Source organism: Sorex fumeus, unplaced genomic scaffold, assembly GCF_029834395.1.
Source record: "Sorex fumeus unplaced genomic scaffold, SorFum_2.1 ptg000098l, whole genome shotgun sequence".
NCBI classification, from domain to species: domain Eukaryota; kingdom Metazoa; phylum Chordata; class Mammalia; order Eulipotyphla; family Soricidae; genus Sorex; species Sorex fumeus.
The window spans coordinates 3,173,759-3,200,089 of record NW_026606155.1 but is presented as its reverse complement, the minus strand read 5'-3'; the positions used below and the strand labels follow the sequence as shown (position 1 = coordinate 3,200,089).

General features: G+C 57.0%; 1 protein-coding gene across 1 annotated transcript in view; it reads left to right on the top strand.

Annotated features, from left to right (window-relative positions):
• RIN3 (Ras and Rab interactor 3) overlaps positions 1 to 26,013 on the top strand; it is a 103,065-nt gene extending 77,052 nt beyond the window's left edge. The window contains 5 exon segments of the mRNA XM_056134446.1: positions 1 to 1,258; positions 3,362 to 3,670; positions 19,828 to 19,959; positions 23,503 to 23,666; positions 25,269 to 26,013. Coding sequence (XP_055990421.1) covers positions 1 to 1,258; positions 3,362 to 3,670; positions 19,828 to 19,959; positions 23,503 to 23,666; positions 25,269 to 25,577 — 2,172 coding nt within the window. The 3' untranslated portion in view covers positions 25,578 to 26,013.
• Positions 26,014 to 26,331: the final 318 nt, after the last annotated feature.

Sequence of the window (26,331 nt, the reverse complement as noted above, 5' to 3'; positions counted from 1 at the left end):
CCGCCCCCCCCGCCCCCAACGCCACCCCTGCCCCAGTCCCCAGGACCAGCGCGGCCACCTCCACCCCCTACCCCTGCGCCCGCCTGTCCACCGTCCACTCCCCCCGCGGCAGCAGCCCTCCCGCCTGTTCCTCCGGACCCTGACCCCCGCCTGGCACCCTGCGATCCCCAGAGCCAGCCGCCCATGACGGCCTGCGATTGGCCCCCACAGCCCCCGGCAGGGCTGGGCCCCCTCAGGGAGGAAGAGACCCAGCCGGGTCCCAACCCCTCGCTACCGCTGCTGCCGGCCTCCAACCCCCCGACCCCCACCAAGAAGAACCCCCCGGCCGCCCCCCCGCGGAGACGCTTCTCTGAGACCGCAAGGAAGGAGGACAGAGGGATGGCCACGGAGGGGACCCCACCCGGGCCACCCCTGCCTGGCCCGGCCCTGCCAGGGACCGCAGCCAGCGCCGGCCACGGGCCTCCAAGGACACCGGAGCAGGAGGGGCAGGAGCAGGAGGGGCAGGAGGACGCGGCCCCGGCCAGCCAACTGGACAGGCTTCCCGAGCTGCCCCCGAAGCCCCGGCAACCCCCCATCCCGCCCCCCAGGAAGAAACGGCTCTCCCGGCAGCTGGCCTCCGCCCTCCCGAGTCCCCGGGAGAGTGCCGAGCTGCCCGCAAAGGAGCAGGGGTCCCCCAAGGAGAAGCCCCGGCCCGGTCGGGCCCGAGAAGGGCACTGGCCGGCCTCCCCTGCCGGGACTCGGAGCAGAGTCCCCCAGGCCCCAGCCAGCACCCGGCCCCAGAGTGCCCCAGAGTTCAAGGGCTCCCTGGCCTCCCTGGCCGAGAGCGTGGGGGCCCCCGCTGGCAGCGGCGGCGGCGTGGCCACTGACCAGGACTCCTACTCGACCAGCAGCACCGAGGAGGAGCTGGAGCCCCTGGGCAGCAGCGCCGCGGTGCGCAAGAAATCCTCCCTGATCCTGGGCAAGGCCCGTCACCGGCTGAGCCTGGCGAGCGTGAGCAGCGTCTTCCGCTCCCTGCTGTCCACCAACCGCAAGCTCTACAAGAAGGTAGTGGAGCTGGCCCAGGACAAGGCGTCGTACTTCGGCAGCCTGGTACAGGACTACAAGGTGTACAGCCTGGAGATGATGGCCCGCCAGACGTCCAGCACCGAGCTCCTGCAGGAGATCCGCACCATGATGACGCAACTTAAGAGCTACCTGTTGCAGAGCACCGAGCTCACGGTGCTGGCCGACCCCACGCTGCACGCCGACGAGGAGCTAGGTTAGTGCATGCGGGTGCACAGGTGGGTGGGCGGGCTGTGGCAGGGCTGCCCCTGGGCTCACTCACCGCTTGGTGATTCATTCTCTTTTTCTGTTTCTCATTTTGGGTTTTGCGCCACACCCGGCGATGCTCAGGAAGCTACTCCTGGCTCTGCACTCGGGAGTTACTCCAGGCGGTGCTTGGAGGACCAGAGGGGGGTGCCCAGGATCAAACTCGGGTTGGCTGTGTGCATGGCAGATGCACACCACCCACTGTGCTGTGGCCCAGCCCTACCACTCAGCTGGTGGACCTGAGCGTCCAGAGCTCTGCCCGCCCCCAAATCTTCCCCCCCCCCACCCCCCAGTACTGCTTAGGCAGTGGGCGGACTTGGTCCTGCACACAAGGGTCTGGGTAGGACCCCCTAGCTTAAACTGGGCAGCCAGGGGCAAAGAGCCACTGGAAAGGCCGCCGCAGGGCTAGGGGTAGGGCGGCCTGGGGCAGAGACAGAGCGTCCCTGGAGTGCCCAGGCCTCCACCGTTTGTTCTGCAGCAGAGGAAGCCAGGCCTGCGGGGGGGGGGGGGGGGGGGGGAGGGTGTTGAAACTGACGCTGGACCCCAGGAGTCAGGGACTGCAGGGGCTGCTGGCTGTGCCCCCCTCCAGGTCCGGCTGTGCCCCCCTCCAGGTCTGGCTGTGAGAGCTGGGAGTGGCAACGGCTCTTAGCATGGGCTAGAAGGAAGGACGGGCTGGGGGTGTGGGCAGCAGGCTGGGAAGGCATAGGACAGAGCCGGGGGGACCCGTCCGGGGCAGCTCAGGGTTCTCCCTGCGAGGACAGGACTTGGCACCTCGCCTGCCAGGGCCCAGAGCCAAGACCTTCCTTCCCCCTGGAGGGTAGGGTTAGGCCCTGAGGGTTCCCAAGACTGAATGTGATGCCACCCAGATTGAACACCAGCACATGGCATCAAGGGGACACAGGCTGGAGTCCTCGTTCAGCCCCCAGAGCCCCTGGGCCCAGGTCCAGGGGGACTGACGGTGTGGTGGGACAGGCCACAGTGGCTATGAGGGTGCTCAGACAAGGCCTCTGTGCCACTGACTGTCCGTCGGGGACCCCGAGGGGAGGGGACACATGGACAGTGAGAGAGAAGCCACTGAGAACTGTGGGGGCTTGTACTGGCTGAGACCCCGGGGCTGGCTGGCAGGAGCCAGGGGCTTGGGGAAGGTGTGATTTCTGCTGTGGGGAGCCCCTAGAAGGTTCTCGGCTGAGGACTGACCGTCAGACACGATGGTTCACTGGCCACTGTGCTGAGCGGGATGCAAGCGAGCGCTATGCAGAGGTCATGCAGACACCAGCAAACGGTCTTCTCTGTCCTCCCTTCGCTGTCATTGTGCTGGGGATGGAACCCAGGGGCTTCCCATGTGAGCTACGCTGAGCCCCAGCCCCGCCATATTCTTTCTGCTTTGTTTTCAGACCCTGGCAGTGCTCAGGGCTTACTCCTGGCTCTGCGCTCAGGGATCACTTGTGGTGGAGCTTGGGGGCCCATATGGGGAGCTAGGGGTTGAACTTGGGCCAGCTACGTGCACGCTAGGTGAGTGCCTTCACCCCTGCACTGTCTCTTGGACCCCCAACCGACAGTACTCTCGAGACTGGTGTCACATAGGTTGACGCCGATAGAGACACTGCATGAATAATGCCTCCAAAAGCTTCCTGGGCACACAGAACCCCTGTGTCCAGCTGCCCATGGCCGCTGCCCAGATCGGGGTCTGGGGTGCCCACAGAGGCCAGTAGATGAGTGAGTGGCACTGGGGGAGTTGAGAACGCGTCCTTCAAAGATCAGGACGGGAGGCTGGAGCGATAGCCCAGTGGGTAGGGCACGCAGCCGACCCAGGTTTGAATCCCAGCATCCCATATGGTCCCTTGAGCACTGCCAGGAGTAATTCCTGAGTGCAGAGCCAGGAGTAACCCCTGTCCATTGCTGGGTGTGACCCAAAAAGCAAAAAAACAACAACAACAACAAAAACAAAAACCACAAAGATCAGGACGGGGCATGACCTCAAAGGGGGCACGGGACCTGGTGGTCCATGACCTGCCCTGTCCTGAGCCCTCCCCCTCCTGCCCCACCCCCTCAGAGGCCATCGTAGAGTCGGCCCTGTACAAGTGCGTACTGAAACCACTTCAGGAGGCCATCAACACCTGCCTGCACGAGATCCACACCAAGGACTGCTCGCTGCAGCAGCTCAAGGAGAACCAGCAGGTGGTCCTGGGCACCACCACCACCGACCTGGGCGTGACCACCAGCGTGCCGGAAGTGGCCGTCATGGAGAAGATCCTGCAGAAGTTCGCCAGCATGCACAAGGCCTACTCGCCCGAGAAGAAGATCTCCACCCTGCTCAAGACCTGCAAGCTCATCTACGACTCCATGGCGCTCGGCAACCCAGGTGGGTGGGCAGGGGAGCTCCACAGGCCCTGGGCGCGGCCACCAGGTCGGGGGTGGGGGGTGAGGAGGGGTGTGGCCCTGCCCCCAGCAGTGCCTTTGGCGACAAGACAGGGGAAGGTGGGGCTGAAGCTTGGGGCCCCTCTCATGGGCAGCGTGCAAGGCCCCTGCAGGTCCGCTCTGCAGGGCTGCCAAACCCAGCCACGCTGTGTTTGGGGGTGGGGTGGGTTCCTCCTGCAGCTGTGTGATGGGAGCTGGCGGGAATGCATCAGCTTAGGGTCTGGCAAACAGCTGTCTGAGATCACGGGCCCCAGGGAGGGGGTGTTGCAGACCTCACCCAGCTCTGTGCTCACTTTGTAAAAAAAAAAATTAATTCATATGTTTTTACAAGCTGTTCATGATTGGATTTCAGTCATAAGTATTCCATCCCTCCACCAGTGTCTCCAGATTCCCTCCCATCACCCTCCACCCCCACCCCCTGCCTTGCCTCTATGGCAGGCGCTTTTCTTGTCTATTCTGGATATCACCCTTCGGTATCAATATTGCAAACCACAGTGCCCAAAAGGAGAAAAGGAGACGGGAAAAGCGTCTGCGCTCATTTTGAAGCCACATTTCCCCTCTCTATGAGGGCAGCTGTGTCCTGGCAGAGCCCCGGGGTCCTGAAGAACATAAAGCACCTGCCGGGCCGTGGTTCCTAGCGGGGTCACGGTCCACGGTGCTGCAGGTTTGCAGGGAAGGGCAGGGCCACCATGGCAACCTGGACGGTGCCTGAATCAACCCTGATTTGCATGGGCGCCGAGAAGCCCTCGGCACTGACCTGTGGGCACAGTATTGGTTAGAGTCCAGGTGAGCGCTGGTGAATGGACTGAGCGCGTTCAGAGTGCCCGTAGATGCAGGAGCGTCAGGTGACCCAGACCTGTGCAGGGATGGGCAGGGCACAGCATTGACCAGCAGAAGCGCTTAAGGGTTTGTGGAGAGCAGCATTGGTCAGAGTGAATGCTCATTGGCTGGTGGAATGCAGCTTTGATCAGAGCAGACGCTCATTGGCTGGTGGAGCACAGCATCTATCAGAGCAGACGCTCATTGGTTTGTGGAGCGCAGTATTGATCAGGGCGAACGCTCATTGGCTGGTGGAACGTAGCTTTGATCGGGGCGGACGCTCATTGGCTTGTGGATCACAGCATCTATCAGAGCAGACGCTCATTGGCTGGTGGAGCTCAGCGTTGATCAGGGCAAACGCTCATTGGCTGGTGGAACGCAGCTTTGATGAGGGCGGTTGCTCATTGGCTTGTGGATCACAGCATCTATCAGAGCAGACGCTCATTGGCTGGTGGAACGCAGCTTTGATCAGGGCGGATGCTCATTGGCTGGTGGAACGTAGATTTGCTCTGGGCAGACGCTCATTGGTTTGTGGAGCTCAGCATTGATGAGTGGAAGCGCATAGAGCTTGGAGAGTAGAATTGGCTCGAGTGGAAGTTCAGAACACTCTGGAGAGCAGCGCTGACGCAGTGTTGGTGGCTGCTCTGAAGCCAGTGGGTGGTTTTGCAGAGCTGGACTGCGCTGGCCTTGCTCCTAGGTGGGTGCATGGCTCATGGCTGCTCTCTGAGGGGCTCTGGGCTGCATGCTCCCTTTTGCTCCAGCAGGTTGGCCCAAGCTGTGCCCAGGGCAGCAGGAATCCAAGAAATCAAGCCCTGGACAGACAGCACAGCAGTTGGGGTGCTGGTCTTGCACATGGCTGACGGTTCCGTTCCTGGCACCTCGGACGGTTCTCCAAGCCCTGCCAGGGTTGATCTCTGAGCTAAGAGCTAGGAGTATACCTTGAGCACTGCCAGGGATGTCCCCCACAAAAAAAAGAAGAAGAAATCCAAGAGAACAAGCCAAGCCTTCAAGGGTTGTTGGGCCTGGACTTGTCAGGGCTGGTGCCACTGTGACACTTGTCACTGGCTTAGTTGAGGGCCAACAGGAGGACTTGATAAGCCTCCCTAATGGGAAGGGTTCCAGAGTCCCACAGCCAGGGGTTAAGCTGTAAGAAAGGGTTTTTGGGCTACGGTCGGGATCAGTCCCCTCGTCTAGGCAGGCAGACATAGCACCATGCACCACGGTGGCCGTGAACTTGGACAGGGCACTGGCAGGATATCAGAGGTCAGTCAGTTCTGCTGCAGGATGCCTTGTGCAGTAAGCAACCTATGGAACCATCCATGACCGCCGTGGGAATGAGAGTTGGAGGGAGCGCCATCTCGTAGCTGCACAGACCTGGAATCCAATTCCTCATGGGGGCAGGAGGGAGAGCACAGTGGGCCGAGAGCATGCCTTCCACGCGGAGTGACTGGATTCATTCCCGAGCACCACATGGTCAGCCAGGCGCCACCAGGAAATACAGAGCCAGGAGTGGCCCCCAAGCATTGCTAAGTGCGGCCCCCAAACAAAAGCAGGCCGGAGAGAGTCCTTCGGTTAGAGGTGCTTTCCTTATATGCAGCCAGCCCTAGTTGTTTCCCTGGCACCACATGGATAGCAGTGCAGGCTTTGCCTGTAGGAGCCACGAGTTTGATCCCAAGTCTGTGTGGTTTTACACACACACACACACACACACACACACACACACACACACACACCTCTATGTCTGTGTGTCTGCGGGGGGAGGGCTGCATTGTGGAGCATCAAAAGCCTGCCCGGGGCCAGGCGGGAGCCTCTCAGACCTTCTCCAAGTGGGTGGCCCCAGGCCCCTGACGGGAGGGAGGCCAGCCTTGGGTGTCCAGCCTGAGCAGCAGGAGGGGCAGTGATCGGGGCCCTAGGGGCCCCTTTGTGGGGAGCAGAGTCCCAGGGGACAGGCCAGCCGGGAATCTTGGAGGAGCCCAGGAGGGAAAGCTCCAGCCGTCTGCTCGGGCTGTGGCCATGCTCGGGGGACCCAGCTGCCTGAGCCTCAGTTTCCCCTGGAAGGGCTGGGAGATATCAGTGAGTCTGTGCACTGGTGTGGCCAGCACCAAGCCCTGCCTGCTCGGGGATACCAGGGCCGAGAGCTGTCGGGGCTGGGACGGCTCGGCAGCCATTGCTGGTATCTCGGAAGCCCGGGTGGGTCCTGGGCTTACTGGACCCTCACTGCAAACTGCCTGGGTTTCCTGGATTTGCTGATGGGCATGGCTGACTGAGATGCAGCAGCACAGGGGGCTTCCAGGAGAATTATTTCCAGGGAAGGGAGGGTATGGAGCCTCAGAGGGAACACAGGGCTCAAGGTATTCCCTCCTGAGGCGAGGAGACTGTGATCAGTTCATCCAAATGCCAGCTGGGGCACCATGGGGGGCCCTGGGGTGGGGGTAGGGTCTTGGGCAGGGCCCACCGTGGTGAGGGCACCCCACCAGTGAGCGGTGGCCTCTCAGGGCCTCTCATTAGAGGGTGGCCCTGTGTTCCTCTTCCCCACCCTGGGGTGAGCCCTGGACTGTGTGAGCCCAGGAGGCAGGGGAGAGGGGTAGGGAGGGTTGGGAAGGGAGGACTATCTCCTGTCTGCCTGCAGCAGGTTAGGGTTGGGGTGCCCTGAGCAGGTTGGGGTGCCCCGCCCAGCACCTCCCTGTTGTCAGCTGAGAGAAGCAAGTTCTGATGCCAAGTTCAGAACTGGGGTTCTTTGGCCCTGGGTTTGTGCTCAGCCATGGTGCGGTCTCGAAGATGGTTCTTCTGGGACCTCTGTGTGTGTGTAAGAAGGAGAATTAAACTCTTAGGGGTCGGGTAGGAGGGTCCCACAGGGAGTTCCTGCCCCCACAGCCTCACTTTCCTCACTCCCAGAATGGGGCTGTAACTCCCACCCCCTCGACTGGGGCCCCTAAGAGGATCAAGTGTACTGAGCATCCATGCATCTCAGGGTACAGTGACAGCAGCCCCCCTCCACATCCCCAAAACACGAAGGGTGAGTCACTCTGTGGTTTCGAGGTGAGGTCCCTTGAGGTGCCCCAGAGACACCAGAGAGCCACCAGCAGCTGGGCCTCACGATGGCCTCACTCCAGAAACCACCGCAGGTTCCTGGTTTACAGGGGGCTGGGGACTGAGGGGGCGTGTCCATACGAGGTTCCGTCTCAGGCTGGATGGCTAGAGGGGGGGCACACTTTCTAAGTATCTTTCGCCTGGGGAAGCATTTGAGACTCGAAAATCCTCCAGACAAGGAATAGTGGGAGCTTGGTTGACAGCTCCACAAGTAAAGCACATGCCTGGAACATACAAGGCTGGGCCAGAGCCATAGGATAGTGGGAAGGGTGTTTGCTTTGCACATGGCAGACCCAGATTCGATTCCTAGCATCCCATGTGGTGCTCTGAGCACCACCAGGAGGAATTCCTGGATGTAGAGCCAGGCATAGTCCCTGAGCATGGCCAGGTGTGAACAAAAAAAAAGAAGAAAGAAAAAAAAAAAACCCAAGAATATGGGAGCACCTGGGGCCAATCCCTGTGGAAGAAAGAGGATCACTTAGTTGATCGTGGACTGTGAAAAATCTTTCTCTTTTTGCTTCATGATCCACACTTTCATGCTCTCTGTGCCAACCTGATTCTTCTTCCGATCATTACGAGGGCAAGCTTGATGCATCTTGGCCCTCAATCTTACAACTCTAAAAGCAGGGCATCTTCCAATAAATTAATTAATTAATAAAGTCACAGCGGTAGGGCGTTTGCCTTGCACGTGGCCAACCCGGGTTCGATTCCCAGTATCCCATATGGTCCCCCGAGCACCAACAGGAGTAATTCCTGAGTGCATGAGCCAGCAATAACCCCTGTGCGAAGCCGGGTGTGACCCCCCCACCAAAAAAACAAAATAAATAAAAGCAAGGCATCTTCTTAAATACCCACAGCAAAGTTGTTTTTTCACGCCCTGCCTGTATTGAGGGGGGCATGCTAGGGGTGCTGAGGAGGGGGTCCGCAGTTCTGGAGGGGCTGATAAGGGGGTCTGCAGTGCTGAGGGGCGTGCAGGAATGGCAATGGAACCGGCGTCCCTCCCAGGCCTTTGTGCTACCTCTCGGGGCTCCTGAAGCCATTCCCTTCCTGAGCTGACGGGATCCAGAGTTTCTCTGTCCCCAGTGTCTCGGGGTCTGGTATGGACCTGGGTTCGAGGACCCTCCTCCTGCCCTGTCCCCCTGAGCCTTTGACCACCTGTGATCTGAAGCACATGCAGAGCTTCTGTATTTGGGGCTGAGATGTGTGTTCTGGGTGGGCCGCACTCAGCGGTGCTCAGTCATCCAGCCAACTCCCAGCCGTGGTTTGGGCGTGGACCCGAGGACCAGTGCTCAGGCGGGTGGTGCCGGGGGCCCACCAGGGCCGGCCCCTGCAGAGACAAGGAGTGCCGTGTCCCCACCACTATGTGTCAGGCCTGCTGGCCCCACCCCCCAAGAGCCTCTCTCTGCCCTTTCGAAGGAAAGTTCCGCATTTTGCGCTGTTGACAGCTATTTCCTCAGAATAGGGCTGAGCTTCTGCACTCACGCCAGATCCCAACGGACCCCTGAGTGCTCCTCCGACTCGGTTCTGCAGTCCCCAGGGACTGGGGCGCCACTGACGGGGGCGCCGGAGCAGCCGCCTCTGCACCCTGATGGGGCAGACGTGCTGCCCCATGACCTCCCTCCCCCTCCCCCAGACCCACTCAGCAGAAACACGCTTTCCCCCCCCCACCCCCACCCACCAGCCCCTTCTCCACTCACACAAAGACTCCATTCCCCGTATGGTGCTGGTGACAGGGGTGAGCGGACACGCATAGCCCACGTAGGACAGGACAGATACTTTTAGAAGTGTATTAGTTGGTTGGCTTTGGGGTCACACTGGCAGTGCTTGGGGCTTACTCTTTTTTTTTTTATTTTTGGGTCATATCCGGCGATGCTCAGGGGTTACTCCTGGCTCTGCACTCAGGAATTCCTCCTCGCGGTGCTCAAGGGACCGTATGGGATGCTGGGAATCAAACTCAAACCTGAGTCAGCCACATGCAAGGCAAATGCCCTACCCACTATGCTATCTCTCCAGCCCCTCGGGGCTTACTCTTGACTGCACTCAGGGGTCACTCCTGGCTGGGCTCAGGGGACCACATGAGGGACTGTGGGTCAATCCTGGTTAGCTGCGTGCAAGGCCAGCGTCCTACCCACTGTGCTCTCTCCTGGGTCCCAGGACAGATAATTTTTTAAAAAATTTTTATTAGTGAAACACCATGAGGTACAGTTGTAGACTTACAGATTTTTGTGCCTGGGTTTCAGTTATACAATGATCGACTACACATCCCTCCACCAGTGCCCATTCTCCACCACCACTAATCTCAGTAACCCTCCCACCCCCCATGCCCCTATCCCACCCTGCCTCTGTGGCAGGGCATTCCCTTTTGTTCTCTCTCTCCTTTTGGGTGCTGTGGTTTGCAAAAGAGGAATTGAGTGGCAATCATGTTCGGTCTATAATCTACTTTCAGCATGCATCTCCCATCCTGGGTGAATCTTCCAAACACCCTTTATTTGGTGCTCCCTTCTCTATCTGAGCTGCCTTTACCCCTAGAGTGTGTGGCTGGCCTCCAAGCCATGGAGTAAACCTCCTGGTACTTATCTCGGCTATTCTTGGGTGTTAGTCTCCTATTTTGTTACTTTATGTTCCCCGGATGAATGCAATCTTTCTATGTCTGTCCCTCTCTTTCTGACTCATTTCGCTTAGCATGATACTTTCCATATAGTACCACTTGTATGTAAATTTCATGACTTCATCTTTTCTAACAGCTACATAGTACTCCATTGTGTAGATGTACCAGAGTTTCATTAACCAGTCATCTGTTCTCGGGTACTCAGGTTTTTTTTTCCAGATTCTGGCTATTGTAAACAGTGCTGCAGTGAACAGACAATTGCAGATGTCACTTCGACTATACTTTTTTGCCTCTCTAGGATATATTCCCTGGAGTGGTATTGCTGGGTCAAATGGGAGCTCAATTTCTAATTTTTTGAGAATCTTCCATACTGTTTTCCAAAAGGGTTGAACCAGTCGGCATTCCCACCTGCAGTGAAGAAGGGCCAGGACATATACTTTTAAAATGTTATTTATTTATTTGTTGACCTTGGGGCCACATCTGGTGATGCTCAGGGCTTATTCCTGACTCTGGGCTCAAGGATCATTGCTCACTGGGCTCTGGGGACCATGTGGGTGCCAGGGATCAATCCGGGTTGGCTACAGGCAAGGCCAGAGCCCTCCCCACCGCACTATCTCTCTGACCATGTCAGAACAGGCAGGTTGGGGCCTGCCTGTGGGTCTCATCATCGCAATAGCAGGAGAGGGCTGGCCTGGGTCGCTGATATGTTCCATTGGAATGTTCCAGAAAGGAGCTGCTTCAGATGGACAGGGCATGCAGGCTGGACCTTGTCCTGGACGAGTCTGTGTCCCTAGCTCTGTGTCCCGTAGACTCCAGAACCTTCTCTGGAGTAGGGGTTCTCGGGTCTGGTAAGCCTGGCTTCTAGCCTTAGGCCTGGCCAGCTGCCTGCCACACAGCAGGTTCATGCTGCCAGAACTTCTCGAACCATCTCTGCAATCCCTTTGACCCACAAGTTCATCATAGGACCACTTTGAGGTCCGAGACTCCATCCAGGCTTGGTCCTGCTGTTTATTCTGAGCATCAGAGATGCAGAAGCTGCCGGAGTAACAGCCAGGCAGGCATCCTCCCAGCCAGCCCCTGCAGACCCTGCTAGCCTCTTTCCTGCCTACTTGTCCTGGAACCCCACAGACCGCCCCCCTCCTGCCCATATGCCCCCACATAGTGGGGTTCCTGCATTAGCCCCAGCATCGCAGCACCCAGGGCTCAGCGCCCGCTCATGGTCACACCAGGCAGGGGCTGGGCTGACCCTCGGTGCCCTCCACCTCTCCAGGACGCTCTGAGATGCTCACAGAGGCCCCGGTCACCTCGGGCCTCAGAGCTAGGTGGGGCCCCTGCTGCCCGGCTGAAGTCAGAACCCTGATTTTCTCAGAGATGATGCAGTGCCCAAAGCAGAACTGAGAATCAAACGGCATCTGAAAAAAGGCTCAAATCACCAAACCGCATGGTTTCAGGGGCCTCAGCTTCTCCATTCATAGCAGCGCCCAGCTCCCGGGGGCCCAGACACCCCCCAGCCCAGGGCATCGTCTGTGATTCTGGAGGCTTCCAGTGGGATGCTGGATCCAGTTCTCCGGCCAGATGTTGGATCCAATCCTGCCCATTGAGCTTTCCTGCCAGATGCTGTATCTGTACCTTTAGATCAGGGACCTTCGGATGCCAGCCTGCAGATAACAGCTGATTTAGGAAAGACTTTTTATGGGGTCTCCCCAGCAGTGTTCTCTGGAGTCTGGGGGCCACTCCCAGCAATACCTGAGGGATCGCTGCACAGGCCTGGAGAGTCACAGAGCTGGAGCACCTGCTCAGTCAGGACTCCAGCCGTGGGGTCTTATTCTCCTCAAGCCAAAATAAGTTTGTCTGGAGGCTGTCAGGATGGCGTCTGGCTGATATAGCGGCTGTTGGTTTGCTGGGATTGCGACAGTGTGACCCAGAGGACGACAAATATCTTCAGGCCTCTGCAGAGAGCATATCCCAAACCCTTTTTTAGATGTTGCTTCCTGAAAGACAATTTTTTTTTTATTTGGGGGCTGGGCTGGAGCAATAGCACAGCGGTAGAGTGTTTGCCCTAGGCATGCAGCCTCCCCGGCCAAGCCGGGTTCGATTCCTCCGCCCCTCTTGGAGAGCCCGGCAAGCTACGAGAGTGTCTCGCCTTCACGACAAAGCCTGGCAAGCTCCCCGTGGCATATTCGATATGCCAGAAACAGTAACAACAAGTCTCACAATGGAGACGTTACTGGGTCCGCTCGAGCAAATCAGTGAACAACAGGAGGACCGTGACCATGACCATAATTTGGGGGCCATAGGGTTACTTTAAAATTTTAAAAAATTTTAGGGTTACTCCTGGCTTTGTGCTCGGGGTTTGTCCCTGCGCTGTTCTGGGGACCATATGGTGCCAGAGAAGGAATACTGGCTCCCTGCATGTGAAGTATTCCCCACCCGCACCGCTTGTCACTCTCTCTCCATTTCCAGACCCTTCTTTTTCATTGAGTTTCTCTGTTTGATTGGTTGGGTTTTGGTTGGGGGACCACACCCGGCGATGCTCAGAGGTCACTCCTGGCTCAGGAATCACACTGGCGGTATTTGGAGACCCCTATGGGATGCCAGGGATTGAACCTGGGTCGACCACACACAAGGAAAGCATCTTACCCACTGTACTTTTTCTCCAGCCCCTGGACTTCTCTTTTGGTGCTCACAAAGGCCCGATGTAACAGGCTGAATGAACGTTCTCACCATCCCATTTTCAGATGAGAAAACGGAGGGTCAGAGGAGCCCAATGAGTCACCCTGGGTCACACAGCAATTATGGGCCTTCCTATCTGCATGGCCAGTTTCTCTCCTGTGGTTCTGAGGCCCTGGAATATGCATCCATGATTTAAAAGGGCTCAGAATTGGCTGGTGACGTTGCTCAGCTTTGGGGAGACCTTGGGCTCAATCCCCAGTACTACACACGGATACACACATGTGCACGCATGCATGCACGCACACACACACACACACACACACTCACACACATACACTGTCATCCCGTTGTTTATCAGTTTGCTCAAGCTGGCACCAGTAATGTCTCCATTGTGAGACTTGTTGTTACTGTTTTTGGCATATCGAATATGTCATGAGGAGCTTGCCAGGCTTTGCTGATGGGCGAGATACTCCCGGTAGCTTGCCGGGCTCTCCGAGAGGGATGGAGGAATCGAACCCGGGTCAGCCACGCGCAAGGCCTACCCACTGTGCTATTAATCAACAAAATGTGACCACACCTCCCAACCTATCACCTAAAGAAACAGTTGTATCTTTGGCAAAAAAGAAAAAAAAAACCGGAAGGAAGGAAACGCTAAACTCTCCAGGAAACGCCGGTTGTAATCCTGCAGGGTTGTCAGAAACACACCAGGGGGACATGATCTTAGATCCACGCAAGACAGGTGCCCTGGAACTGCGACCATAGCACAGCGGGGAGGGGGTGCTGGGGGTGCTGGCCTTGCACGTGGCCCACCTAGGGCCCATCCCCAGGACCCCAAACAATCCCCGAGTCCCTCCAGGAGTGATCCCTGAGCACAGAGCCAGGAGGAAGCCCCAAGCCCTGCCAGGTGTGGCCCCAAACACAACCAAAGCTCAGCTGTCCCGTCACAGGAGTGCTATGCCACAGCTGTGCCCAGCATCCAGATGGTGTCTGAGGCTGCCCCCGCATGTAGGGCTGAGCCCCAAGTCTCAGGCTCCAGGGTTCCCGGGCAGAGGTACCCCTTGTCCCCGGGTGACACCCACCTACCCGCAGTACTGGAAGCTGTTCAGGCACCGGCAGCTTCCAGGTCAGGAAAGAGATGCCCAGACTCCAGTCCAGCGCCCCTTTGTGCAAGCCTCAGTTTCCTCGGGGGCTGGGGGACTGCTCTGCTGGCTCTGCTGCACTTCTGCCCATGCCTGGCAGCTCCTGGCAGCTGTCCTCGATGTCAACTCCCCTCCCGATGTGTACAACGTGGACGGGGTCCCGGGGTGTCTCCAGGGACTGAGCTGTGCCAGTGCTAAGCTTCTGTACCAGGGGGCAGCAGGCTCACCCGGGGGTGCTTGGGGCCCTTGGAGCTATACACAGCAGCGCCTGGGACTGGCACTAGCATGGCAGAAGGGCCAGTCAGGAACCTGGGGAACTTGGGACTGTGGGACCTGGGCGGCTTGGTCTGCCCCTGGGCACAGAGCACGGGTCCTGAGTCCTCACCAGTCCTCACACCTGGGGTCCATCCGGCCCTGCGGTCTGAAAGTCGCGCCCCTCCCCTGGGCCTCACTGAGCCTCTTCCCTGATGCCAGCAGTGCCCGCGCCCCCGTCCTGGCCACCAGAAAGTGACCCTGGACATTTCCCAGTGGCCCCCAGGGCAGAGGCTCTGTAGAAGCCGGGTTGTGATGAGCCTGCAGGTGTGCCAGGGTGTCACTGCTCGTAGGGGATAGGCAGACCCAAGGCCAGCAGGAATCCTTCCCCTCAGCGTCCTGTAGGACTCCCCAGAAACACGGGCCGGTTCCCCGTCCTGGCTGCCCAGTCCCAGGGTCCCAGTGATGAGGTCGCTCGCGAATGCTCTGACCCAGGAGCGAACGGAGCCTGTCTCAGGCAAGGCAAGCACCCCACCCATGACCCGATCACCTGCCCCAGCATTTAAAACAAACTTTTAACCTTTTTTTTTTCTTTTTGGGTCACACCCAGCGATGCACAGGGGTTACTCCTGGCTCTGCACTCAGGAATTACTCCTGGTGGTGCTTGGGGGACCATATGGGATGCTGGGAATTGAACCTGGGTCGGCCACATACAAGGCAAACGCCCTACCCACTGTCCTATCACTCCAGCCCCTTTAAACTAATTTAAAATAAAAATCAGTTCAAAGACCTTCCCACCACCATATTTGGGATGTGCCTATCCCAAATCTCAATCTCTGTCCCAAAGCAGAACCGAAATAATAGATTTTGTATTGTTTGTCGTGAAAAACTGCTGAAAATGCTACCAAAAAGTATGCATAGGGGAAAGAGTGTGAAGATTGTTCTATTTTGGCAGGGGCCATTAAGACCTTCTATAAGATATTCACTAACATGTTAAAGGTTGAGCCTTGTGAACACTCATATAGAGATAGAGATAGAGATAGAGATATATAGCACTGTCACTGTCCTCCCGTTGTTCATCGATTTGCTCGAGCGGGCCCAGTAGCATCTCCATTTTGAGACTTGTTACTGTGTTTGGAATATTGAATACGTCATGGGTAGCTGAGACTTGTTACTGTGTTTGGCATATTGAATACGTCATGGGTAGCTTGCCAGGCTTTGCCGAGTGGACGAGATACTCTTGGTAGCTTGCTGGGCTCTCCGAGAGGGGCAAAGGAATCGAACCTGGCACAGCCGGGCTGGCTGTGCACAAGGCAAATGCCCTACCGTTGTGCTATTGCTCCAGCCCATATGTGTGTGTATGTGTGTGTGTATATATAATCATATATATATTGATATATATGATTATATATATATTATATATAATAGATATATATATAATCAGTGCGAAGAATCTATGATGAACTGAATAGCTACAGACAAGGCAGCTATCTGTTTCATGGTCCTGTTTAATTTGATTGCCATTATTTCTAACTGGCCAGTGGTGCCCCAGCGCATTTGCAAATGTCCATGGTGTAAACGCCTGGCACCTTGGGATGTAGGAAAAAATTGTTTGCTTGCTTTTTTGGGGGGAGGGGGCGGTGGGGGGGAGCTTTTTTGTCACACCCGCGAAGCTCAGGGTTTTCCCCTGGCTCTGTACTCAGGAATCACCCTTGGCGGTGCTCAGGGGACCCTATGGGATGCCAGGGATCGAATCTGGGTTGGGTGCGTGCAAGGCAAACGCCCTCCCCACTACACTAACACTCCAGTCCCAAGAATTGCTTTCTAATCTTGGGACTTGTGGGTATGGCCAGGATAACTCAACAGGATGAGCATATTTGGGGGGGTGGGGGGCTGGTGTCTTGGACCCCAAGTGCTGCCAGGAGCAAACCCTGAGCCCAGAGCTGAGACACTCAGGCCCAGAGCCCTGCTGGGCATGATCCCCCTCCCCAGATGTAAGAATAAACAGGGCATCTTGGGACGAGCTCTCATTTTCTTTAGGCCCAAAGCCCAGTGGAGCTGGACTCAGCCCTGACCACCCCATCACTGCCCACAACCCTCAGCCTCTGCCCAGGTCAGAGGAGGGCGGGAGCTACCAAGTGAACCATGTGGTGAGAGCCAGGACTCGGACCCAGGCCCTACAGCAACCTACTGGGGCTTCAGGGTGGGTGCCGCCAAGAGTGACATACGCCCCCTGCTCCCCAGCCTCTTGACCAGTGAGGGGTACTCTCCCTTCGTATAACTGGACAGGACCAGTACGAACATGCATGCACCATCCACCAGGGTCACCTCCCCCAACCCACCCCCAATGACAGTTGCTGAGTGGCAAGTTTCCATCTCACGAGCTCTGAGAGAACTTGACGCAAGTCCCCTGTAAGGTGCCTCATGGGAACATTTTATGGTAACTCTCAGGGTTAGAAAACAATCGGGGGGCTGGAGCGATATCACAGCGGGTAAGGCGTTTGCCTTGCATGCAGCCGACCCGGGTTCGATCCCCGGCATCCCATATGGTCTCCAGAGCACCACCAGGAGTGATTCCTGAGAGCAGAGCCAGGAGGAACCCCTGTGCATTGCCGTTGTGACCCCAAAAGACAAAAAAAAAAAAAGAAGAAAAAGAAAAATATTCAGTCCCTCCCACCCACACACCAAGAAGCAGGTCTGTTTTCTTCTCATGAGCAGAGGAAAGAACACATCTGGTATTGCTCTCTTGGCCTTGGGTGCCCGGACGCCCCCCCCCCCCCCCCCCCCGCCCAGTCCCGGGCCACTGCCTGGTGCTCATGGAGCTGGCGTGTGTCATCTTGTTTGTTTATGTCCTCCTCACTCCAACGAACAGTCTGGCTGCCCATCTGGATCAGTCTGAGGGTCCCATCTGTTTAGACTTCACCTTAGCCCATGTGTTTCCCTGTGGTGACCTCCATGTTTGCAAGGCAGACCCAGAGGAGGGTCGACTCTGAGGACTCGCTGCACAGTGCTTGGACTGCTCCTCACGTTCCCCAGGCATACGGGTGGCAGGCAGAGGGCTCTGACCTTTCTGGGTATCCCCTCGCACCCAGGGAGCTGCCAGCCGGGTCTGGAGTCCATTGCCCAAACCCTGCTGTCCCTTGGGTCAGAGGAGGTGGGGAGCACCTTGGGGATGGGCACACACAGAGATGCGCCAACGTAGCTGCCACCGAGGGCACCCAAGAGACCTTCCCCTCCAGCCCAGCCTCGGGTTCCATGTTGCCCAGCGGTCAGTCTCTCGAGCCCAGCTGGGAGGCATCATTGTCCCCAAAGGGCCATAGTCACAGGGTTTGGCCCTGCCGTGCCGGCATTCGGGCTGGGTGCCACCATTTGGATGGATGCCCTGGTTCGCCTGAGGCATCAGTATGCTGTAGCGAGGGGCTCAGACTTTAAAGACCCCTTGGGGAAAGGGCGATGTTGAAGGAGTGAGATTGGGGGACGGGGCTTCACCTGCTTCCTGTTCGAAGGTGGTGAGAGAGAAGTGTGATGAAGGGTCCAGAACCTTCCAGAAAGTTCCTGGTTAGAAACCTGCCTCTGGGTGTGTCCATGGACACAGAGGGGGTGGGAACTTGACCTCCAGCCTGCCACCAGGGGCAGCGCAGAGGGATAACCTGGAAGAGGGTTGGATCTCGCTCTCTGTCACACATACACACACACACACACACACACACTCACACACACATATGCACATGCACACATATACACACACACATGCACACACATGCCCACACATGCATACAAACACACGCATACACACACTCTTATACACAGACACACTTACACACACACACAAACTCTCATATACACACACACGCATATAGACTCGCACACACTCTCATACACACACTCACAAACTCATACACACACTCACATGCATATAGACTCACACACTCATACACACACTCAAACTCATACACACACGCATATACACAAATTCTCATACACATACACACATTCTCATACACACACATGCATGTGCACACATATGCACACACACTTATACACACACTCACACACACATGCACACACGCATATATACACACTCATACACATACAGGCACACACATGCACGCCCACACACACAGACACACACACGCATGCCCACACATGCATACACACACGCATACACACACTCTTATACACAGACACACACACACTCTCATATACACACACTCACACGCATATAGACTCGCACACACTCTCATACACACACTCACAAACTCATACACACACTCACATGCATATAGACTCACACACTCATACACACACTCAAACTCATACACACACGCATATACACACATTCTCATACACATACACACATTCTCATACACACACGTGCATGTGCACACATATGCACACACACTTATACACACGCTCTCACACACACATGCACACACGCATATATACACACTCATACACATACATGCACACACATGCACGCCCACACACACAGACACACACACATGCATACACACACTCTTATACACAGACACACTTACACACACACACACAAACTCTCATATACACACACTCACACGCATATAGACTCGCACACACTCTCATACACACACTCACAAACTCATACACACACTCACATGCATATAGACTCACACACTCATACACACACTCAAACTCATACACACACGCATATACACACATTCTCATACACATACACACATTCTCATACACACACATGCATGTGCACACATATGCACACACACTTATACACACACTCTCACACACACATGCACACACGCATATATACACACTCATACACATACAGGCACACACATGCACGCCCACACACACAGACACACACACATGCATGCCCACACATGCATACACACACACGCATACACACATTCTTATACAGACACACTTACACACACACACAAACTCTCATATACACACACTCACACGCATATAGACTCGCACACACTCTCATACACACACTCACAAACTCATACACACACTCACATGCATATAGACTCACACACTCATACACACACTCAAACTCATACACACACGCATATACACACATTCTCATACACATACACACATTCTCATACACACACGTGCATGTGCACACATATGCACACACACTTATACACACGCTCTCACACACACATGCACACACGCATATATACACACTCATACACATACATGCACACACATGCACGCCCACACACACAGACACACACACACATGCATGCACACATATGCAACACACACACAGACACACACTCATATACTCACACTCTCATACACACAAACACTCACACGCACACACGCACACCCCAGGGATCCCTTTCTCACTTCCCTCTCTGTGACGCCAGAGCGGGCCTCTGGCCCAGGAGAAAGCCCGCACGAGGCTGCCCGGTCCTGTGAGCCGAGAGAAAGGCGCCGGTTCCCCTTTCAGGGGCCACACCCGTCCAGCAGGCCTGGCCAGCCCCACTCACGGCCTTTGCTCCTTCCCCTCAGGGAAGCCCTACGGCGCCGACGACTTCCTGCCGGTGCTCATGTACGTGCTGGCCCGAAGCAACCTGACCGAGATGCTCCTGGACGTGGAGTACATGATGGAGCTCATGGACCCTGCACTGCAGCTGGGGGAAGGTGAGTCGCCACCCGGGGGCCTCCCTGGACGCCTGACTCCGGGGCCTCAGGCTCTGACCGGGGCAGCACGTAGATGAGCAGGGCCAGGTGGCAAAGGGAACCCGTCGGCACTGCTTGGCAAGTCCGGGATGGATGGGAAGCCCAAGAGTGTGGAATCACAGATGACATCAGGGAAGGCTTCCCTGAGGAGGTGGCCGCTGGGCTGAGCATTGAAGGGTGAATAGAAGCCAGTTTGCAGGCCGGAGTGACAGTACAACGGGTAGGGTGTTTACCTTGCATGTGGCTGACCCGGGTTCAATCCCCAGCATCCCCTATGGTCCCCCGAGCACCGCCAGGAGTGATTCCTGAGTGCAGAGCCAGGAGGAACCCCTGTGCAATGCCGGGTATGATCCAAAAAGGAAAAAAAGAAACAACAACAACAACACCAACAAAGCCAGTTTGCTAGAAAGGGAAAGAAAAACATTTTGACCAAGAGAGAGGGGCCAAGAGGGATTGACGAGATGGAGCAAGGGTGGTGAGTGATTTCTAGAGGCGGGCACCCTAGGGACCTTCAGCTCAGCCCTTGCTCACGCAGCGCTGGGCAGGTCACTGAAGGGTAATGTTATGGAAGAGGGGCCCTCGCTCCCCAGGATGATGACGTCAGGGGCCCACACAGTTTCCCTTCCCCTTTCCTCCTTCCTACCACTTCCCTCCCACCCACATAATTTTGGTCACACCTCTACCGGGAACTCGAGGCCCGGCCAGAGAAGCAGCCGAGGGCACCTGGAGCTGTGCCTCGAGACATGGGTGCTGGAGGGTGGCAGTCTCTTTGTGGTTCTTGGGATAAGCCATGTTTAACATGTGAACGTCCTGGAGGGGTAAAAGTCTGGTCTGTCTGCCAGTCCTGGAAGCTCACGGAGCATGTGAAGTCATGAGGGTGTTGGCATAGATGACTTTGGCATGTACTGGAAGGCCTCTCTCTGGAGGTAGTTTTGCTTCTGTTTAGTTAAAACTGCCCTGTAGTTTAGTTAAAACTGCCCATAGCCCAGAGGGCATACAAAGTCAGTAAAGCCAGGCTGACTTCAGCAGTGAGTATCAGCTGCCCAGCACTTCCAGCAAAGTCTTCATCTGCCCACCCACCCTTCCACCATCCACCCTTTCCTCCTTCCACCCATCCATGCCTCCATTCATCCATGGATCTACCCATCTCCACATCCACCCACCTACCCATCCATCCATCCACCCATCCACCCACCTACCCATCCATCCATCCATCCATCCATCCATCCATCCATCCATCCATCCATCTACCCCACCACTCACCCACCCATCCACCCACACATCCATCCATCCATCCATCCATCCGCCCAATCACTCACCCATCCATCCACCCACCCACCCACCCATCCATCCATCCACCCACCCATCCATCCATCCATCCATCCATCCATCCATACATCCATGAACCCATCTACCTGTGCACCCATTCATCCCTACCTCATCAACCCATCCCTCCTTCCATCTACCCGTCCACCCACCCACCTGCCTGTCCACTCCTCATCCATCCATCCACGCACCTCTCCTGCCCTCCACCCACGCACCTGCCTGTCCACTCCTCCATCCATCCATCCATCCACGCACCTATCCCTCCCTCCACCCACCCACCATCCATTGATCCGCCCATCACCCCATCAATCCCTCCATCCCCCCATCCCTCATCCACCCCCTTTCCTTCTCTGCCCATCCACCCACCCCACCTACATCCATACCCATTCATCCACCCATCAATTTCTTCATTCATCTCTTCCCCGTGCACCCACTCAAGTCATACATCCATCCATTTACCCCTCATCCATCCACTTCCTGCACCCACTCAGCCATCCACACATCTATCTACTCGTTCTTATTGTCCACCCACCCATCTATCCTTTCATCTTACCTTTCTATCCACTTAGCCACGCTCCCACCCATCCATCTGTCTGTAGCCCCATCTGTGCATGCACTATGCACTCATTCATCCCTCTCCCCAGCATCTCCAGGTGCGGGCTGCCGTGAGGGTGAATGAATAAATTCTCATCTGTGCTACACGATTCGGCGCTTCCACCTAGGGCCTCCTGGGCTTTCCACCCTCCCCCAGACTCCCACCAGCCTCCCGCACAATAGGCAAGTAGTGGAGACTTCCTGGGAGTCCCACCAGCCCAAGAAGAGGCAGGGAGTCTCATTCAGAGGGCCATGAGCAGAACTTCCTTCTTACTCTGATTCCCGAGTACCCCATTTCCTAGGACTAGCTCCACGTGTTGTGCCCAAGTTTCAGATCCCCAATTGAGGAGAGACCCAGTTCCACACACAATATTGCAAAAGCAAAGGAACTTTATTAGCCCGAACCAGCACTGGCTCGAGCTAGGGTTCAAGTCTTATCCAACGCAGTGGAGTCTTGACAAGAACCCCGACTCCAAATCATAAACAGTTTATAAAGGGTTCAGAGTTAAGAAGCAATTTATTTACATACTGGTCTATTTTTAGCATCGGCCCTATTACAATGGTGGTCAGCAATTAAGCAACGCTTAGTAGCAGTTTTTAAGGAGGATACAGTGACCGCTTCATGACCGGTCAGACCCAACTGCTCAATTCCTTATCTCGACAAGTTACTCAACTGAGAGTTTACCAGAAACTGCAAGCCCTACTTTGGGGAAACAGAAACTGAGGCTTAGCAGAGACTTAATGTTGGCTGCAGCTAGTCATTGCATCAGTTTCGCCCTCACACAGGCCGAGTCCTTTGTCCGCATCCCCTTTCCATCCTGGCTGACAACTAGCTGGGTTGGCATCCTGAGTAGGGCAGTGAGTTATTCCCACCCAGAGAGAAAAAACAGCCTCCTTAGCTCCGGGTGGGATGGCCGCCCCCTACTGGGCATAGCGGGAACTGCCTAAGGCACGGGGTGCTGGGGGGGGGGGGGGGGGGAGTGAGGAGACGCAGGTTTGAGGGCTGGCAGAGTTTGGGGTCCCCCTTTACCCAAGCCTCCAGAGCACCGCCCTCGGGTCACCTCGGGTCATCCTGTCATTCTTGCTAACCCACGCCCTTGAAGGCATTTCTGTCACAGCTCGGCTTCCAAAACATTCCCCCTGCACATTCCCAGAGGGGCCCATTCTCCCCGTTTTCTGGCCCAGGGTACCAGATCGGGGCTTCCTGGCCAAAGTCTATTCCTCGGGGCTGGAGCGATAACAGAGCGAGTAGGGCATTTGCCTTGCACGGGGCCGACCCGGGTTCAATTCTCAGCATCCCATATGGTCCCCAGAGCACCGCCAGGAGTAATTCCTGAGCATCGCCCGGTGTGACCCAAAAAGAGAAAAAGAAAAAGCCAGGGACAAGCTTAGAAGAGAACCTGGGCAGGGTGGGGGATGTGTGTGAGCGAGGCTTGAATTTTAGGGTGCCTGAGTGCAGCTCCGCAGGGACAGGGGCGGGGCCAAGCGTGTGGGTGGGCGGGGCTTTTTGTGGGCGGGGCTCGGGCTCCGCCCCTGCCCTGCAAATGAGCTGAACTCAGCACTGCCGGTGCTCCTTTCCCACAGGTTCCTATTACCTGACCACCACCTATGGGGCCCTGGAGCACATTAAGAACTACGACAAGATCACAGTGACGCGGCAGCTGAGCGTGGAGGTGCAGGACTCCATCCACCGCTGGGAGCGCCGGCGCACGCTGAATAAGGCCCGGGCCTCCCGCTCCTCCGTGCAGGTGAGGACAGGGGTGATGCCCCACTCAGCATCCCTCATCCCACCAGCCCCGGGGCCTGAAGCACCCAGGCGGGAGGCAGGGCACCAGCAACTACTACCCATGTGTGGCCAATCCGGTGCCCAGTTTGCCCTGGAGGCCCAGGAAAGACCAGCAGGCGTTGCTTTTACAAAATGTTGGGCAGGCAAGGGGAGGAAGGAGAACGAAGCTTCTATCCAACACGACTAGATCAGCTGTGTCCAAGCACCCTGCCTGGGCTAGCAGACCCAGCCCGCTGGCACCCAGAGCACACTAGACCTGAATCCCATGCTTCGCCTGTGACCAGCAAAGTCCACACCTGGAAAGCAAGAAGCTGGAACCAGCTTTATTCTCACTTATTAGGTAACCTGGAACAGGCCCTTCGTTTCTGAGATTCAGCTTCTGTGGAAGAGCTGAGCTGACACTCCCCTCCCCCATGTTCCAGGCCACCAACCTGATGGTTGATGCCCCGCCCCCCTCTAATCCACAGCTTCCAGATGATGATTAGATACGGGTGGGTGGGGAGCTTTGATTTTAACTTCTGCCAGTTTTCAGCTATCTCCCGGCCTTGGCCTGTTTCTCTTTAGTTTGGCATACGCAACTCAGAGCTGTGAAGAAATGTGCATCCTCTAGGGAGAAAAGGAAGCTCTGTCCCCCGACCCCAGCCCACCCCGACTCTTCTGGGTGCCCCTCAGCTGTGCTGCCACTATCCTTCCACCAGGGGGCAGTCCTGTTGACCACCCTTCTTGCACTGGGGCTTTTGCAGGCTAGAGCTAGATTTCTGTAAGAAATGGCCATATTCTGTTTGCCTTTAAGGAAAACGGGGCGCAGAGGCCAGGCGAAGCAGGGACGCCTACCACGTGACCCTCCCTCCCGCTCCTAGATCCCGGGGTGGCCCATCTCCACCCGTCCTAACGCTCTCCACCCTGCCCTACCCCATCCTGCCTCTTTCAGCCCTGAAGGCTGAACTGTTTCTCCTGCCTTCGCAGTCCCCGCTGTCCCCCGGAGTCCCGTGCCTGGGAACTGCACCTCCAATTTTTCTTATATGAAGCCTGTTCTGCTCCTGAGGTGGGGAGTTAATGACCGCCAGTTGCAGAATGGCCACCAGGGGGCGCGCGCGCTCCTTGTGACTGAAATTGCGGCGCGCGGGGATGCTTAGGAGGAGGAAAAGATGCTGGTTCAGGTGGTACCCGGGTTCCCCGCGGGGATGCTCAGGAGGAAGAAAAGATGCAGGTTCAGGTGGTACCCGGGTTCCCCGAGGGGATGCTCAGGAGGAGGAAAAGATGCTGGTTCAGGTGGTACCCGGGTTCCCCGCGGGGATGCTCAGGAGGAGGAAAAGATGCAGGTTCAGGTGGTACCCGGGTTCCCCGCGGGGATGCTCAGGAGGAGGAAAAGATACTAGTTCGGATGGTACCCGGTTTCCTTGCTCCACTCCCACTCCTGCCACCCCCACCCCCACTCCCCATGGGAGACTGAGGCCCAGCGAGGGCAAAAGGCTTGCCGGTGCCTCCACGGCCCCCCGCGCAGGGCCCAGGCTGCCCGCGGGCCCCCCAGTGACCGCGCGTCTCATCCGTGCCTCCCCCGCAGGACTTCATCTGCGTGTCCTACCTGGAGCCCGAGCAGCAGTCGCGGACGCTGGCGTCGCGCTCCGACACGCCGGCCGAGGCGCTGTGCGCCCAGTGCGCGGAGAAGTTCGAGGTGCCGCAGCCGCAGGACCACCGGCTCTTCGTGCTGGTGGACGGGCGCTGCTTCCAGCTGGCCGACGAGGCGCTGCCGCACCGCATCAAGGGCTACCTGCTGCGGAGCGAGCCCAAGCGCGACTTCCACTTCGTGTACCGGCCCCTGGATGGCGGGGGCCCGCCCTGCCTCGTGGTGCGGGAGCCCAACTTCCTGTGACCGGCCCCGTCCAGCCCCGCCGCCCTCCCCGGCGCGCCTCCGACTGACTGTCCCGGGAAGACCCGGCCACGCGCACCGGGCCACGAAACGGGAAACTGAGGCAGAGAGAAGCGATGCTTCCGCCAGCAGAGCCCAAAGCGACCCCTGTTCACACGTGGCATTTCAGGCCAGTCCCTTGTGGCCCCCTGCTCCAACCCTGTCTCCCGGGGCCTGGCCCCAGTTGGCCTCCCTGCTGAGGCGCCCTGCTCAGGAGCCTGTCCGGCAGCTGCCTGGCCTCAACAGAAGCATCTGCTACCGCCCAGTGGGGCCAGTTCGGCAGCTCCACGGACAAGGCAGGGCCACAGGCCACCCTGCAAGTGGCCACACCTGGGACCTCACCCTGGTGCGTGTGACAAGAGGCACGTGTGGGTGGTGAATAAAAGCCCTTTGGGAAATGCCTTCTCGCGTCCCCCAAATCCAGAAGGCCCCCCGTCCGCCGCTGCCCACCAAGGGCCCAGTCTCCCTGGAGCTTATTTAGTTTGTTTTGTTTTGTTTGGGGGCCGCACCCGGCGGTGCTTAGGGGTTACTCCTGGCTCTGTGCTCGGGGATCAAACCTGTGTTGGCCATATGCAAGGCAAGAGCCCTCCCTGTGTGGCTACTGTCCACGGGTCCCCTGTCTCTTACCACCTACTTGGACTCAGCCCCAGGGGCCTGCTCCTCCCTCCATCCTGTCATCTACTCCCAGAGCCATTCCCGCCTCTGGTTCATTTCCAGG